Source organism: Hipposideros armiger, unplaced genomic scaffold, assembly GCF_001890085.2.
Source record: "Hipposideros armiger isolate ML-2016 unplaced genomic scaffold, ASM189008v1 scaffold_156, whole genome shotgun sequence".
NCBI lineage: Eukaryota > Metazoa > Chordata > Mammalia > Chiroptera > Hipposideridae > Hipposideros > Hipposideros armiger.
Window position 1 is genome coordinate 324338 of NW_017731506.1, and position 18527 is coordinate 342864.

The window sequence follows — 18527 nt, forward strand, 5'->3', positions numbered from 1 at the left end:
GAGTTTTCAAAAATTAAAAAAAAAACTCTGGCTACCTACCTTATCTCATACAAAACTCAAATAGAAGACAAAAGTATACATATTTTAGAATATAGTACAGAAGGTATTCATGACCTCAGGATAGAGAAGTATTTCTTAAATATGACATAAAAACACCAATACAGGAAAAGATTGATACATTTCACTAGGAGCAGAAAAATGACAACAAACTGTGACAAGATATTTAAAAGTTATAACCAAAGGATTAGTCTCCTAAATACATTTAACAACAAATCGTGTTAATCAAAAAAAGTCAAACAATCCAATTTTTAAAAATGGGCAAATGATTTGAACAGAGACTTCACAAGAGAGGAAACTGAAATGGTAAATAAACCTGTGAGAATAAAATAATTAACCTCATAGAAATACAAATTAAACAACGATGAGGTATAATACCACCTTCTTTAACAATATGTACATATATCTATAAAAACAACTGAACTACATCAAAATGGATGGTGGGATGATGGGTGGGTTTTATTCTTTGAACCATTATTTCTCAGATTCTTGAGCGCTGCTGTTACCGTGCAAAAGGTCCGGCTGCTCGCGCACGAAAGCCAAAACTTGAGAGATGAGGCTGGTGGAAAGAAAAGTAGGTTTCATTCCAAAATGTCAGCATTAAGGGAAGACAGTGGACTCCCTGTCACAAAGACTGCCTCCCTCTCTCAATGTCGCCAAAAAGTTTTATAGACAAACAAGGAGAGTCAGAAAGAACAAAGGAAAAGTTGGCCAGGCAATTTCAGGAAAACGCGCTTCCCATAGGCTGGTCTGCCTCAGGGTCAGGAGTGAATCCCATACAGAAGCAAAAACCCCTCCCAACTTATCAGGCCAGGTGTGCACACTGGTCCAAAGGAAACAGAACCACTGAAACTGGTATGCATAGTAAATGCACAGTAAACAAGAGTCATCAAGGTTTGGGGGGAAAAGAGGGAAGCAAAGAAAAGGAAAAAAACTTTCAAAAAGTCCCAAGCCAAACCACTGTCAAATCGAATTACATCAGAGGTCCAAATTTCAAAAATAGAAGATATAGGGTCACCGTTACCCTGCCTTTACAACACTACAAACCCAGGAGATTTTCAAAAGTTTTAAAGTCTGACAATACCAAAACAATGTGGAACCTTCAAATGCTGCTGGTAAAAGCAAAAGCACTAATTGATACAATTGCTTTAGAAGTTAGATATTACCTAGTAAAGAGGAAGATACACATACTCTATGAGCAAACAATTCCACCCCTAGATGTATCCTCAAGAGAGATCATACACATGTGCAATAGGATACATCTACAAGAATATTCATGGGGTATCTATTCATAACAACAAAAAACATGGAACCCAAATGCCATCACAGTAAGAGACATATAACTGTGGTATACTCTTACGATGGACTACTCCACAGTAACATACTATAGAGATAGATACGCATCAGCATAGATGATGTAGCAAAACAAAGTCACAAAAGAACACACGTAATATTCTATTTATTAAATAGAATTTAATACTCCATTAAATTTTACTTATTAAAGTTTATTTGTATTTTCTTTTTTAGAGTATTTTTCAGGCATGTAGACATCAGTACTATTCAGGGTGGTCCACAGACCGTACCGAACTGTTACTGGCTAGTGACAAGGTAGCACATCAAGTGAGAAGCAGCATGCATAGAAAGCAAGCATTTAAAAAGGCTGACAGTGTTTGTCATTGCCAGCACATTCAAGCCTGAGGTTTGTATTTACAGAAGTATTGGTTTGTGATGTTTGGGAATTATTTTAAAAAGTAGTTTGAGAACTATTATACATAACTGGTGAAAATAGAAAGAAAAATATGAAAATTATTTTCATTACAAGCAGAACACTGGTTATCTCTAGAGGAAATTCAGCGATGTGATCAGGAAGATACATAGCAACCTCCTGTGGTGCTGGCGAAGTTGTATTTCTTAAACTGAGCATTGGTTGTGTTGGTGTGTGCTTTATAATTTTACTTCTCTTTAAACTGTGTATGTTTACTACCCTCTTCTGTATTAGGGCAGATTTCATAATTCTTAAACATTTAAAAATTATAAACCAATTTTTAATAAACATATACTTTTATCTATAAAAATAACTGAAATACATTAAAATGGTGGGATTATGGGTGAATTTTACTCTTTTAATTATTTCTCAAATTCTTATGCTGCCTTTTCAAGGTAGTAGTAATCACTAGTAATTACCAGCATTAAAAACAGGTTATGCCAGGCCAGTGTTACCTCTGGTGTATCTTGATTCCTGCAAGGAAAGCAATCATTCCTAATGATTGTATCTTGTGGATAAAAATGGAGAAATGCAGACTGAAAAACAGTGCATTTGGTTGCTTAGGGATAACATCCCTGTATTTTCCTCCAGAATTTGGAAACAACTGAGATGGAGAAGTCAGATCACCTTTATTTATCAGCAACGTTAAAGAACATGTTTTTCCAACCTGTAGCAATGGGACTGGCTAATAGTACATACCCCTGAAGTAGAAGTTACTCCACTCAATGGCTGCCCTAACTAGACAACCATGGACCGTCCCTGTGGGTTGACAAAATTAAACTTTTTGGGATATGTCTTTTGATATATATTTTCTTCCTCCTTTAGTACCCAGTAAATGTCTTAGCTCCTTCAAGTCCATTCTGCTTCATTACTTACGTAACAATAGTTGCTCATGTAGCTATCCTGTCTCGTCAACTAAGTTATGTTCCTGGAGGTCAGACTATCTTCAGTTTTGAAACTTCTAGCAGACTATCATGTACATTATCGACATTCAAACTTTCATATTTGTGTTACGTAATATAAGAGCCATATGAGTAGAGGCCAAAGTAAGAACTTCAAAACTGAAGATCAAGAGACTAGAATTGGACCAATGATAAAAACATAGCTATTTATTAAATGATGTATATCACAGGCAGTGATCCTAAGTGTTCTATGAACATCTCATTATATTCTCATTATAGTAGATACTACTTTAGTAATAGGTGAAGAAACAGAAATATAGTTAATGAAATCATTTGAGTGAAGTCACACCACCAATGATTTGAACTTGACACTAAAGCACTGAACTGCTATTGCACTAAAATCAAGAGGGCTAAGCCTTTAAAGATCTAGCCTTCACTGGTGTTTGTAAGGCAATACTGTCTGGTGGTTGAGAAAGAGGGCTCTGGGGCCTGACTGGCATGGTTCATATTAGACTCAGCTAATTACTGTGATACGGACAGGTTTCTCAACCTCTCTATGACTCTGTTTCCTTATCTGTAAAACGAGAATGTCCTTAGTTCATAGGATTATTGCAAAAATGAAATGTATCAATACAAGTAAAATACTCAGCACAGCACCTGGCACAGGGAAGCATTCATTAAAGTTAACCTGTACTTACCATTATTTCTCTATTTTTGTAGAATTATTCCCAGAAATTGGAATATCCCCTATGACATTATAAAGGGAAAGAAAAAAATTGAGGCAACTTGGCATTATACAACCTAAGGTTAATGTACTTAAAAGTTAAGAGCTTTTTAGGGAACTGAAGGCTTAACTGCCTTTCACCCAAACTTTCAGTAAGAAATGCGAAAAGGTTAAAAATGAGGCAGTTTATAGGTGGGTACAGATTTCCCCTGCTATTGGAAAGGACAGCATTCCTTTCATAAGTCAAAATGGGGTAAAGCAAAGAAGCAATTACCATTAATTTATATGGAAAATTTTAAAGCGTTCCCAGTCTACAAATCACCCACCAAATAACACATAAAATCTAAAACAACACTAACATTTAGTAACAGCAGTGCCACCCTCCCTGCTCCAGGTGCAATAACGCCTCTGTTAACAGCTCCCTGCAAAACTAATATTGAATGCTATTTTCGCTTTTCTCCTAAAGGAAAATCCTCTTTGGATTTTTCAGTTAGTGCAAACAGGTACATTTAATGTAGACCTTTTGTAAAAGTGAATTGGTATCAAGTGAACTTTTGAAAAGTGAGGGATACCTGTATTTCTCTTCTTTAAAAATATTTAAATCCTGATAGAAAACAAGTCAGTTTGTGGAAATATTTTTTTATTCTACAAGGATTGGTGCAATCCTACACAACCAACATCTGTTTAGAGAATTTTTTTCTTTTCAAAAGTAAAAGGAAAACCCCTTTGGATTATTTATATATTAATTTGTTTAATTTTTGAAAACAATAGTCATAGGGTCTGCTTGGTCCTATTATCAACGTTACACATTTACAAACTGAAGCAAAAATGGATAGTACAAAGATTTAATGAAATCTCTCAAGGAATAAAATTGCTTCTCAGTCCACTGTATTTTCAAAGTTGATTATCATCAAGCCAGAATAAAAGTTATGAACCACAAACCATGTTTCTTTAAAAAAAAAAAAGTTAGCTTATCTTATAATGTACCTTCACAGTTGAAATTTTAGTATAAACCAGTATATTAAGTCCCTTTCCATTATTTATCCTACTTTAAAAATATATACAGCTAATAATGTTTAACTATGTATTCTGAGCCATATGTCCAAACATAAATATTTGGGAAATTCAAACTGTTGCAACAATTTATGAAAGGATTAAAGAAAAAAGATGAGCTACAAATTATATAGTAGGAGGAAGGAAAAAAGTTTACGTAACATTTATGTCTGGATAGATATGTATTTTCTAATTTATATATATACATACCCAGTTGAGTATTGACAGCCATGAAACGTTAACCAATTACATACAGAGTAAACTAAGCCTGTACTATTTTCTACAACAGGGAACAGTGGTGATTTCAAACGTTTTAATATATCTCTTAATAGTTTCATCAAAAGTTATTTGTAGGAATAGTCTAATATGACATTTTGATAGGCACAAAAAAAGTAACTGCAATATCTATACCAAACTCGGCACACTGATGGCACCTGGCTCTGTTTAATGGTCTAAGGATCTGAACACAACAGAGCAAATAGGTAACCAGAAAGGACATTTAACATACACCCATGCTTATGAATCACGTTAACATCAGTGTTGAAAATGTTCAAATCTAAATATAGAGGGACACTTATAAAGCTGCAGGGCAATTCCAATATAAGAATCCAAATAGATAAATCTGCAAAATCTTAAACTTCAGTTCTTAATCCTTGTTTAGGATTATCTATTTGTTCTTCCAAAATTTTGGAATTAAATGGTTGAAAACATGTTTATCCCTTGCTACATTGTAGCATTTGAAACTAGCCAGCATGACAACTTGAATTCCTTTGCTCTTACATGCAATAGCATATATATGCATTTTAAGACAATTTAGAATCCAGTTAAATTCTAGTCAGTAGTGATTAAGTGACTAGAGTGGCTATCCAATCAGTATTCCATACCACATATCAAAGTCTTTATGAGTCATGTTCAGCACTTACCACTTTTGAGTGGGGGAGGGATGGCAAAAGCAGTTGCAAATTTTTTTAAACAGCAGGAAAGCTTCAAACACCCATACGATTTTGCATCATCTTGTACTCTATTCTAGAATACTTGGAACAAAATCTTATTTCAATCAGCTCAATTGATGCAAGTTATAAAATACAAACACAGTCTAAACCCTATAGTGTACAGAATATGCATTATTTAATATTCATTAAATGTAGTACAATCAATGAAGATTATCAAATAAAACACACACACATAACACTCTAAATTTTTAAATCGTAGGGCTGCCAACCAGAGATTGTACAAATTACATGTACAAGACAAAAAAAAAAAAAAAAAAAAAAAAAAAAAAAAGAATAAAAGAAAGAAAAAACAACAACAAAGAAATTAACTTCTCAGTGCATCACACCCATCTGGATAAAATGTATGGCACTTTTTGATACTAATATTACAACTGTCAAAATAGTTGGGAATGACTGAAAGACATTAAAGCCACATAAAAGCAAGAACCAGCCAATTAAATGTTAAAAATGAAACAGATCACCTTTTTTGTTTGTAAAAGCACAGAAAATTATAACTCACTAAAAATTTTTCTATTTGCACTCCTCTATAAGACATTCTAGTGTCTTAAATTATTCTGTAATTATTCTGTTATGATAATCTGATTTTTAAGGCCTGTATATCATGTTATTGAAACATACTATTTTCTGTGTGGTAAGAATGTCTTTATGAAAAAAACAACATATCTGGTTGTAAATCAGAGAATAAGCCCCCAAAACAAAAATCTGACATTTTTCAAGCTAGTGAAAAATAAATTATACTGTGATGTATCAACTTAAAACTATATCAATATTAACAAGCATTTTTATTGTAAATTTTTCCCCCCATAAAAATTAAACAGTGCAGAATAGGGCTTGGGCTACAGTTAATCACATTTGCTTTTCTGAAAAACAAAACCTTATTTACTACAGACAATTCAAAGACAATTTTCTTCCTCCACAACACATGTAGACATTAAATCAAAGGTTTTTAAAATATCCACTACCTATAAGAAAAGTACTTTTAAATGACTAAAAGGAATCAAAATACCAAAGTCTAGTGTGCAAAGAGTAGATATAAAGAACCAAGAAAAGAGTAGATCATTGGTGTTGAATATTTAACATGAATAGCCCAAAACAAGTTTCAAAGTTTTTATACCTTTACAAATAGAAAAAGGTGTCCTTTCCACAACAAGTATATGAGTAAGGTTTTTAAAATGTTGCCAATATTCAGTTCTTCAGTACTTAAATTTAATTAGGGGACAGCAATATTATAGTGGCAATGGTGCATCAATTCTCAAAATGTAGTTATGATCCAACACGAGTTGTGGTGGTTCTTTTGTCTGAGAAAAAGCTTTTTAGAAGAAACACTTGCCCTATGCTAACCACCAGAAGAATGAGGGCTTCTCCTACTGACCAATAGGCCACTCTTGTATTTAGATCTTCTGCTCGGCTTCGGCCTTGAGCTTCTCTCAGACGGAAATGAGTCTGATAGTCGATGACAGACTTCAGAGCTTCGTGAATTGAAACACAGGCAGATTCCATCTAAAGAGAAAAACTTCCAGTTAGTATGTTTAATATTTCTGTACAGTTCCTCTAGCCTATTCATCTTTTCTTTCAATCTGATCTTAACTCCTCATTTGATCAACATTCTACTAAACCGGCACTCATTCATTCACTCATTTATGCTAGTGGTCCTGGCAATGCAACCCTTTTACTCATTCCGGACAGGACAACTGGTTAAGGATAGAGATCCCATGAAGCAGCTGCTTGCCCCAAACTGGAACGTCACAGCTGTGGTATCTGTAAGCTGGTAGATGGGACACAAAGCTAACAGTAGCAGAAATACTTATCAGTTAAGGTTGCTGGCTATAGAATTTCAAACCCAGACTTCTCAAAGAGGAAGGATTAAGAGGAAGAAAATGGCAGATTAGTAAATGTGACCAATAAGAATATAAATCGAAGTCCAAATATATACAAAAATAAGCCAAATATGACATAAAAATAGATTGAGTTAGTCAAAAGTATTTTAACTATTTTAAAGTGTTGAATCTGAAAATGATAGGTTAGAGTAGGAATGTCTTTTTTTTTTTACATTTATCAATTTGCTAAGTAAGTCTTTTATCTCATGCTAGTCAACTAAACCAACATATATGTTTCAGTTTCACTGCGTAATCGGTATATAAGTCTTCATCTGATACTTTACCTTTTTATACATTAATTATACCATCTGACATGAGAAGGGCTAAATGTCTAATTTTTTTTTTTTTTTTTTTTTTGTATACCAGAGCTTAGTATTTTTCTACTGCTGAAAACTAAATCCTGGTGATGAAATACATGCTTTATTATTGTATTACACTTACTTAACATCACAACCACACATTAAGAATTTTAAAAACAATCTGAATTTGTCTTAATTTTAATTTAAGAATATAGATACTAGGAAATGATCTTCAAATTGAATTTACCTTTATACTACCCAAATGTTTTTGCTGTTCTTTAATTTAGGCACCAAGGAATGAAAGATTAGCAAAACTGTGCTAAAATAAATTACTTCTAATTTGTGATAAGAGGCTAGAAGGTGCTTCTAGAATTTCTTTGCTTTCTATTTATTCTCAAAATGATATGTGGTCTAAGGAGTCTCCTCCTGGAAAGTGTGAGTAAAAGCAAGGACTGGACACAAATTCAGAATTGTTAAGGATTTCTTGAAGCTTGACCAACAGGGGCAGAATGGCTCAGCTGGTGAGAGCACGTGCTCCTAACAAAGTTGCCAGTTCAACTCCCGCATGGGATGGTGGGCTATGCCCACCTACGCCTCCCCACAACTAAGATTGAACACAGCACCTTGAGCTGAGCTGCCCTGAGCTGCCTACGGGTGGCCAGATGGCTCAGTGCGAGCTGTCTATGGGCATGGGATGACTGGACTTGGAGCTGAGCTAGCTGTGCCCTCCACAACTAAGATTGAAGGACAACAACTTGGCTGTTCCCCTTCCCCAATTCCCCAATAAAATCCTAAAAATAACTAACAACAAAAAGAACTGCTGGATTAGAGAAAACCGCAGAAATTAAGGTACTACTTGCATGGATTCAATACAATTTTTTTTAAATTTTTATTTATTTATTTATTTATTTATTTCTATTTTTTAAATTTTATTGGGGGACAACCATGGTCATTGGTTACACATTGCTTTCATGCTACAATGGCATAGTTGACTCTTTTAAGGAGGGTGCAGCTCAGTGGCCCATGCGGGGATCGAACTGGCAACCCTGGTGTTATCAGCACCATACTACAACCAACTGAGCCTAACCAGTCATTCCCTCAATACAATTTTTGAGATGGTGTTCTTGTTTTCCTTTTTTATTTTTTTGGTACTTTTAAAAAGTATATAGAATAGTACAATGCAACTCCATGTCAATAATTAACACATGGCTAATCTTGTTCCTTCTATTGTATATTCCCTACCTATTTTCCTCCCCAGCCCTCAATTATTTTAAAGCAAATCCCAGATATTTTATAATTTCAGCTATACTTTTATATTTTATATTTATTTCTGAAAGGTAACACTTTAAAAAAGATAGCTCCAATAGCATTACAACACATTAAATAATTAAAAATAGTTTCTTAAAGTTCTCAAATATTAAGTTAGTGTTCAAATTTCTCTAAATGTCTCAAAAGTTGTTTACAAATCAGAATCCAAACAAGATCAACACAATCATTTGGCTCATATGTCTTTTAAGTCTTCTTTAATCTTTAGGTTCTTTTTCTTTTTTCCCTTTCCATCTATTTGTTGGAGAAATTGGGGCCTCTCTCCTAGGCATTTCCCACTTCATGGATTTCGCTGATTATATTCCCATGGTGTTCCTCTATCCTATGTATTTCTTATAAACTGGTAGTTGGAACTAGAGATTTGATGGGATTCAAATATAACGCTCTCAGTGGAAAGACCTGATAGGCAATGTTGTATACTCAATACTACCTATTATCAGAAGACACATAATGTGTAGTTATCTCTCCATTTGTGAATGATCATTAGACTTAGACTGATAGGTACCAGTCTGATCTATGCATTATCAAGCTTCCTATCAGGCATCCACCTAATAGTTTTAGCTCTAGATCCATTATTTTATTAATGGTTAAAAAATTTAGTAAAACTCTATCATTTATTTTGCATTTATTAGCTGGTAATTTTTTCAATTTCAAAGTATGAACAGCTGCTTTATACGCATCCCTGTTGTATGAGAGGCTTATTAGCTTTTTTTTTTTTTTTAAGCGCTGAGCCATCCTGCCTCCTGTTGGCAGCTCAGCGGCTGCTCAGCTCGGGCCGGGACTCGAACCACTGTTGCTCAGAGCTCAAACTCTTGAGCGAGCTCTTAACCAACTGAACCACTTGGCCGGCCCTATTATTAGCTTTCTGATAGTACAAAAAGTAAGATAAAAAAATGTGGTCTGAACAAAGAAGGTTAATTAGTACTAAATACTTTATAATCACTCATTTCTTACATTTTTCTACTTAGGTTTTAAGAGTAAGTTATCTTCTTGTACAAATTAAAATTCATGAAGGTTAAATTATAAACAATGGCCCCAAAGAGAAATCTTTTTACAAAGTGTCATTCACACAGGATGCTTAAATAAAGAGAACATTTCTAGAAATAAGAGCATTTTAATACATCTTGTTAAAGCCCACAATAAGTTTATGAATTAAGGCTCTTACACATTCTTAAAAAACTGCTTCTATAATCACATGACTGGCTAAAAGCCTAACTGGAACCTAGGAACAATGAAATACCAGTTTAAGGTTTTAACAAGTAGGTGTTAAATAATTCCTTTGAGTATCTAATTGAGTATATTTTACATATAATCTAAGCTCATACTGTATTTGAACTAGAACTAAAATAGCCCTTCTCATCACCTGAGCAGTATGTTTACAGACTAAATTTCTTTCACTATCTTTTCCCATTAAGCTCTTCTTCAAAATAAAACCCAATTTAGCTTCCACTTTTGTTAAATGACTTACCATTAATCTTTTAATATTTTATCTTAAGTTACAGCAAAAGTTATTGTAACAGCACCTTGAGTATTTTTATATATTAATTAAAGAATCATTTTACTTCTAGTACACTAATCTGCTAAGTTATGGTAGCAACATTACCCTATGAATCACAAAAAATGTTTCAGGATGTTAGAGTACTGTTTAGCCTTCCTAAATTTCCTTTGCCACTGATGTTTCTACCTAAGTGATCCTATTTTAATGCTTCTTTATTATCTTTACACTTAAAAGTTCATAAAATCTTTTAACACAAGTCTTCACTAAAAAGTCTGAGGTTCTCTGTAAAATACCTAATCTACTGAAAGAATTAAGATAGGTCTTATAGGTCTTAGAGATTGTGAAGTCTCAAAATTCTGTGTTCATCAATGAGTTAATGCATATTAAATTATGCTTTTTCTCCTCTTTACACACACCAACATTATATTACTGACTTTTTCTTTACCTGGGTAAGAGCACTGACGCGATTCTCACTAGGAAACAAAGGTGGGTCTTCTCCAACTTGAAAATCAAAGTATACAGTTTTATGTGTGAAAGTAGAAAATTCATTGCTGAAGCAAAATTTGTATGTCCCATTTTTGGAAGCTGTGAAGGTAAAACTATCATACTGTTTCTTCATCTCTTTGTATAACACATTACCATCGGGATCTTCTAATCGACAGTCTACATCATAGTGACCGCCAGTGATCACCTATAAAGAGAAACAAAAAATAAAGAGTTCGCTGTGACTAACAAGTTTTAGAAATTAACCAGATTTCCTGTTAAAATGGCAATAAGGTTACAGGCTAAGGACTTTTACTATTACAGACAATTTTACATTTTTTTATTTCCACCAGTGGGTGGACTTGGGAAGCAGATTTTAATTCAACTAAAGCTTTACAAAAACTGAACAAATTTCCTCATGACACGACAACGGGAACTGGCAAACTTGCCAGACAAGTATTCTAGTTAATGTAGGTCTCTTATATCACTTAATTCTCCCAACATCACTACAGGAGGGGTTTCCCCCTCTATCTGACAAACTTAGAAACTGAGTTAGGATAAGCAACCTACCCAACATTACTCATCTATGAGAAGCACAGGTAGAACTTGAACTCCAAAGTCGTACTCTTTACCCTTAAGCTTAGTGTCCCATAGTATTTCCCTTCCCCAAATTTTCTCACCTAGTTTCCTGTTAGTATCATTAGCACACACAGATAGTGCAGTGAGGGTGTGAAGTAGGTCAGTCCTTAGCATAACACCCAGCATACTTCCACCATAGAGCTAAACTCATTTTACTGCCCAATTACAAATGGGTTGTGCTTAAATTCCTTATGTCAGTTATATGTAATTTGATACATATTTCATTCCAAACTATACTATCAATTGAATAGAACTGTGGGCTGTGCTAAGAATATTATCATCATTTACAAACTTGCTTCCCAGAGAAACATCAATGATTAATCTATTTTTATACCCTAGGATTAAAGCCAAAACAACACAAAAACAAACAAAAAACCTTTCGTTTATCTGGAAAGCTTGTATTTAAGGGCAAGCATATTGAAAGGAAAGCCAGGGGTAGATGAAATGTTTCTGAAGAGGATTTTGGAGCTATTTTCAAGGGCTGATGCTTAATTAGTTACAATTTGGGCCATTTGGTTTGTACAAATGAAGAGAGGAGGAGCCATTTTTCCTGAAGTAACTGGACAAGCTAAGAGAAAAAAGGGGAAAAGGATTACAGAGGAGAAAGACCTCCTTATTTAAGAAAGAACTGAGTGGCAAGAAAGAGGGAGAGGGGACTGGAGAAAGAAACATAAGGTGTGTGTATCCACCTGAGGAAAGTGATGAGGAAGGGACACTGGGTTTGAGGGCTCCCAACTACGACGAAATGGGTGGCACCAGCCGCCTGTATTTTCAAGCTTGAACACCCTTGGTTAGCATAACATTGACTCTAGATCTATAGAACAGAGATCAAACTTTGGATTTCAAAGAAGGGTTGGTTACTTATGTGACCTTTTATCAGATAATATTACAGGATCATTTTGATAATTATATGAAATATAATTATGCACTTAGGAAATTATAAAAATATGTAAATATTAATATACAAATAAAATGTTTTGACATAAAAAGTGTCTTTATCAAGTGAGCTTTTACACCTCCCCCCAAAAGTCAACTACCTTTCTTCCAGGCGAAAATAATGACTTCATTTTATATACCCAATTATTCATATTGACCATTGTACTCTGAATAATTAAATACGTACATACAAACTGAACAGTATCCCAACTGATCATCACGCCACTTTTCTTCCGTCAAACTTTAAAACAAGTAATCTCATTTCAAACAAAAGTTCCCCTTTACAACCTAAGTCATGTTGAGGTAGAAGAAACTGGGAATCATCCCAAATTCAGTGTCCCTACCTTCCAGTTAATCACAGGAGTTTCTTGATGTTATTGCGTTTCTCAAATTCATCCCATCCCCTCCATTCCTAATCCACAATCCAGACTGGATTACTGCCACAACTTTCTAAAAGTTCTTCCCACAATCCAATCTCTCCTCCCTGTAATCAAGATTTTCTCAATCTGGTTAGATAATCTTGGACTGGATAACTCTTTGTTGTAGGGGACTGTGTTGCCCAGTGCATTCTAGCACGTTTAGCAGCATCTCTGGTCTCTATCCACTAGATGCCAGTGGCACCCCCATACCCCCACATCTCCAGGGCTGGGGTGGGAGCAACCTCCCTACCCTTCCCCTTCCCCATTTGCTTAAAACCTTAAAATAAAATAAAAAAAAGACTATTGGTGAATTGGGGAAGGAGAACGGTGTTGGGGAATTGGGGAAGCCAAGTTGTTGTCCTTCAGTTTTAGTTGTGGAGGCACAGCTAGCTCAGCTCCAAGTCCAGTCGCCATCCGGCCTCCCAATGGCAACTCGTGGCCACTCAGCTCAAGGTGCCGTGTTCAATCTTAGTTACGGGTGGGTGTAGCCCACCATCCCATGCAGGAGTTGAACAAGCAACCTTGTTCATGTGCTCTCACCAGCTGAGCCATCCTGCCACCTGCTAGCAGGTCAGCAGCAGCTCAGCTCAGGCGCAGCTCACTGGCCCATGTGGGAATCGAACTGGCGACTCTGTTGCTCAGAGCTCGTGCTTTTAACCAACTTGAGTCACTCAGCTGGCTGTGCTTAAAACCTTTTCAAAATGGTTTTTATTAAAAAAAATATAGCTAAGGGGCTGGTGAGTTGGCTCAGTTGGTTAAGAGCTCGCTCAAGAGTTTGAACTCTCAACAACAGCGGTTCAATGCCCGGCCCGAGCCGAGCAGCCGCTGAGCTGCCAACAGGTGGCAGGAGGCTCAGCTTAAATAAATAAATAAAATATAGCTAACATACCACCTTATATCAGTTTCAGGTGTATACCATAGTTGTTCAACATTTATATAGCTAAAGAAGTGATCACTGCAAGTCCAGCAACCATCTTACACCCCACCAAGCTGTCATATTGTTGACTATATTCCCCATGCTGTACATTACACCCCCATGACAGATTTGTTTTATGCCCAGAAATTTTGACCACTTATTGCCCTTCACCTTTCCCCTGCCTTTTTAATTTTGAAATTACAGTTTACATTTAATATTTTTATATTAATTTCAGGTGTACAGCACAGTGGTTAGACATGTTTACAATCTAAGAAGTGATCCTGTCTAGTCTAGTACTCATCTGTCATGGTTATTACCATATTGATTATATTCCCTATGCTTTACACCCCCATGACTATTTTGTAACTATTAATTTGTACTTCATAATCCCTTCACCTTTTTCACCCTGTCCCCCATCCATCACCCCCATAAATTTAGTACCCATCTGACACCATACATAGTTATTACAATATTATTGACTATACTCCTTATGCTTTACATCTGCACTAACAGTGGCAAGTTAAACAGGGTTTGTTTGCTAAAGGATCACGGGACCCAGAATGACAATGCTTATAAATCTAGTTTATTACAGAAAAAGAATACAACATAAACATCACAGCCAAAAGGTGTCTCACAGCAAGAGGTCAGGAGAGGTTAGGTGTTGGTTTCTTTGTTCTCCCTCTGTGAGGGCTGTGGCCAGAGATATACTCGGTACTCTCTCAGAGATCGGGAACCATCAAGTGTACTAAAGGAATACCTTGGAACCAATGAGCCCAAGAGTCTTGGCTGAGTTTTTTATATTTTGCTGGTCACATATTCCTGTTATGTAACCTAACCAGTCTTAATACCAAGCCTCTGTGGTCTCAAAGAGACCAGGTGCAAATCATCAATCTCACTGTTATCAATAAACAATGCCGACAAACTGGTACAAACTGGTCCCTAAAGCCCTGGGACCCAGTTATAAAGTAACACTATTACTCAGTGTACTTCAGTGGCAGCTCAGGCTAATTTCAGGCCTGCTGGAATTATGTCTTACTAACATTATCTGCCTAGGATGTCCTTTCCCTCCTAACACCTTGTAGAATAACTCTTATTTATCCTTCTAGACTCAAATCAAACATCAGCCCCTCGGCCAAAATTCCCCTAATGATCCTTCCCCCCTCAGCCAGCACTATACTGAGGAGGACCAAAGTTCTGCTACCTCAAAAATGAGCCTTTTGGGATATTGATTTTAAGCTGGTTATTAAGAAACAAAAGACTCAGAAGGAATTTGTTACCTCCCCCTTTCCTGCCTAAAGAGATTCAGATAGAAAACCCTGCTTCAAGAAGGGAACCTTAGCATAATCATCTTAGCATATTCACGTTAGCACATATGAGAGAAAGAAAGCTAGAAAAGCTTGTTTCCTGCCCTCTTTCCCATTGTTTCTGGATTGCCTAGCAGGAATTTGCCAAATGTGTCTTGTAAATTGCCTGGCTACTGCCACCTGTGTCCTGTAAGCTGCCTGGCTACTGCCACATGTGTCCTGTAAGTTGCCTGGCTACTGTCATGAGTGCCCTGTAAGTTGCTTGGCTACCTGTGAATTGTCTATTTCCCCTTTGAAATCCCATACCCCGTCCCTATCGTCTCCTTTGTCCAGCATGGCATTTAAGCCTCAACTGCCCAATGTGAGTCTCATATCTATGACACCCCGGCATTTACACCGGTAATAAACTTTGTACATTTCCTCCTGTTAGTCTGCCTCTGTTAATTTGATTATTAGCCTAACCAGAAGAACTTAGAAGATGGGAGGAAAGTTACTTTTTTATGCCCCCACAATACCTAGTGTGTATTTACCTAACATCATGTCTATGTAAGCTCTCTGAAGTCAAAGTCAGTCTTATCTGTGGGAAATATTGGGTTGTCAGAAAAGTCATGACGTATTTTTTCTATGCTTTTCGTTGCAAAAATGTGTCATGATTTTTCCGACAACCCAATAGTATAACAAAGTTGTTAAGAATTTAACCTGAATCTGCATACTGATTCTGCTACTTGCATCTTGTGTTTTCTGACCTTGTGTCTTAACCGATGGAAGCCTGTTTCTTCCTTAGTAAAAAAGGACTATACCTATTTCATATCGAGTTGTCCTGAGAATTAAGTAATATAAGTAAAACCTTGGATTGAGAGTAACGTGGTTTGCGAGTGTTCTGCAAGACAAGCAAACATTCAAATACATTTTAACGTGGTCAACGAGCGATGTCTTGCAATACAAGTAGTTTGTTTCCAGAACGAATTATGCTCGCAAACCAAGGTATTACTGTATCTGAAATACTTGGCATTCTGTCTGCCACATAACACATGCTAATTTTTTAGCCCCTAAGAGTAGTAGCATTCTCAGCACCAGGCACAGTGTCTGCACATACAATTCAAGAAATGTTTATTAAATTCAAACAAAATTTTCACTGACACTTTGTTACAATTGCTGCTATCTTCTTTTTGTCCCCTGGTCCTAATCCATGCAGTTAAGTAAGCCTAAGGGTCATCCTTAACCTTTGTTCCCTCACTCACTCTAGTCAAATCATCACCAAGTCCTGCTGATTTTACCTACTAAATTCTCTGCAATCCTTTCACTTTTCTCCTTATCCACGGCTAACACCCTAGTTCTAGGCCTGGACCACTAACTACAATAGCCTCCCAAGCAGTCTGTATATACAATGTGTAACACCGTCTCTACCTGCGCAAGTTAATATCCATATAGCTACCAACATCTGGATCATTTCATTGCACTGCTTACAACCCTCTGTTGGCTTTCCATACTATTAGGAAAAACTAAAATCCTTAACACAGCCAGGAAAGCACTACATGGTCTGCCCTGATCCCCCAGTCTGGCTCCTTATTCCCAAATTCACAGGACCTCTCTATGGTCTTCAGATCCCCAGTCACTCTTACCACAGGGACCTTGCAATGGCTACTCCCTCTTTTCCCTTACCAAAGTATTTACAACTCATTCTTTACAGTTCAGCTTAAAATCACTTCCTAAAGGAAGCCTTCATATAGATCCCAAAGACCAGATTGTATAACCCCTATTTTCTGCTCCTAAAGCTCAATTTTGATGAATGAGCAGATACTAATTAAGAAGGGAATCAAGAATGATGGCAGGGATCCTACCTGTTTTGATCACTTCTGTATTACAGCATCTATCATTCAACAACTACTCAAATGTTAAATAGGTCTACCAAAAAGACAAGGAACAGAGTAAAGATTTTTCTAACCAACTTAAACTACATTCTGTCAAATGAAGTTTCCTTTCTTTCTTTTTTTTAGACTTTATAATCTCAAAGACGAGAAGGGGCCTCTCAATTGTCGCAGCAATTCTTTCTACAACACCTTTGGGAGATGGTCATCCGGCCTCGAATGATGCTCTTCCAATGACTAGGGACCACCTTAACCAAGAGTCCTAATATCAATGGAAAACTAGCAGGCAATGGAGTTAGATATTGGTAGCACTTCAAATATGATTGAAGTGGAAGTGTGGATTAGAGAGTGAGGGACTGACACTGGGCACTATAAGACAGGAATAATATATAAAAGGAAAGTCTTTTAGGTAAGAAACGTCAATGGCCTTCAAATTACGAGCATTAGAGAATGGAAGGAAAAGGCACAGTTACAGGAAGCATTTCTGGAACTCATGTATCTTACTATTTGGTCTTAACTGTTTCTTGCCCAAGGTTTAGAAAATGAAAGCTAAACGATCAGTTATCAGCTACCTAAAGGTGATTCCTGAATCAGCCAAAGAATGGAGGAACAAGGCCAGGAGGTGAGGCAGCAGCAGGTTGCAGCCCGAACCCTGGAACCGCGAACTGCGGCCCCGGGACTGCCGGGGCCTGTGCAGTACCTGGAACTCGAGGGTGCACTTGGTTCCCTGCGTGATGTCCTCGTAGAAACACTGCTTGGCATTGTCAGGCAGCTCGAAGGTGATCTCAGAGGCGCCGCCAGGTCCCGGCACCAGCAGCAGCAGTGCGAGGAGCCTGCAGCCCCAACGGCCCGCGACGGCCGCCCAGCGTTGCGCGGACCCCAGCCGCGGCATCCCGAGGCGGCGGCGGCTGCCTCCACGGAGCTGCGGGGAAACGCGGGGTCAGGCCTGCGCGGACTCAACGAGCACGGCAGGCCTCAGCCCGGGCCGCTCCGCGAAGACACAGGGCAGAGTCGCTCCGAACCTCGGAGAGATTCCGGATGAGGAGCGAACCGCTGGGGGCGGCTGAGGGGTGCTGAGGGACCCGGACCTAGTGCAGGGAACGACCTGGGAAGCAGAGATTAAAACAGGCAGGGAACAAGCGGAAAGGGCCTGAGGTGGCCGGAAGTGGAGGCGAGTACTTGGGGAAAGAGGCGGGGCCTGAGGCTTCAGCGACCCGGATGTGCTCTGCCGAGGCGGAGGGGAGAAGCGTTGGAGTGCGTACGTGGAAGCTCGCGAGGGGTCGGGTCATCTTACACCGCAGCCTGGGTAGAGGGGCGGGGCTAGCGTATTGAGCGGGGCGGGGCGGAGCCAGAAGAAGGGGTGTGGCCGGCGGGTGTCCTCTCAGGGCGTCGGGTGTTAGGATCTACCAGCCTTGAGAGTGAGATGCCGATTCTTGTGTGTTTGTGAG

The 18527-nt window shown here is 37.6% G+C and overlaps 1 protein-coding gene across 1 annotated transcript; it reads right to left on the reverse strand.

Annotated features, from left to right (window-relative positions):
• Positions 1–5607: 5607 nt before the first annotated feature.
• Positions 5608–18263, reverse strand: TMED7 (transmembrane p24 trafficking protein 7). Its single transcript, XM_019651253.1, has 3 exons — positions 17780–18263; positions 10960–11205; positions 5608–7014 (listed from the first exon to the last, which is right to left on the reverse strand). Exons 1-3 carry the CDS (start codon positions 17969–17971, stop codon positions 6778–6780), a joined length of 675 nt encoding a protein of 224 aa, XP_019506798.1. The 5' UTR covers positions 17972–18263; the 3' UTR covers positions 5608–6777.
• Between the last annotated feature and the right edge of the window lie 264 nt (positions 18264–18527).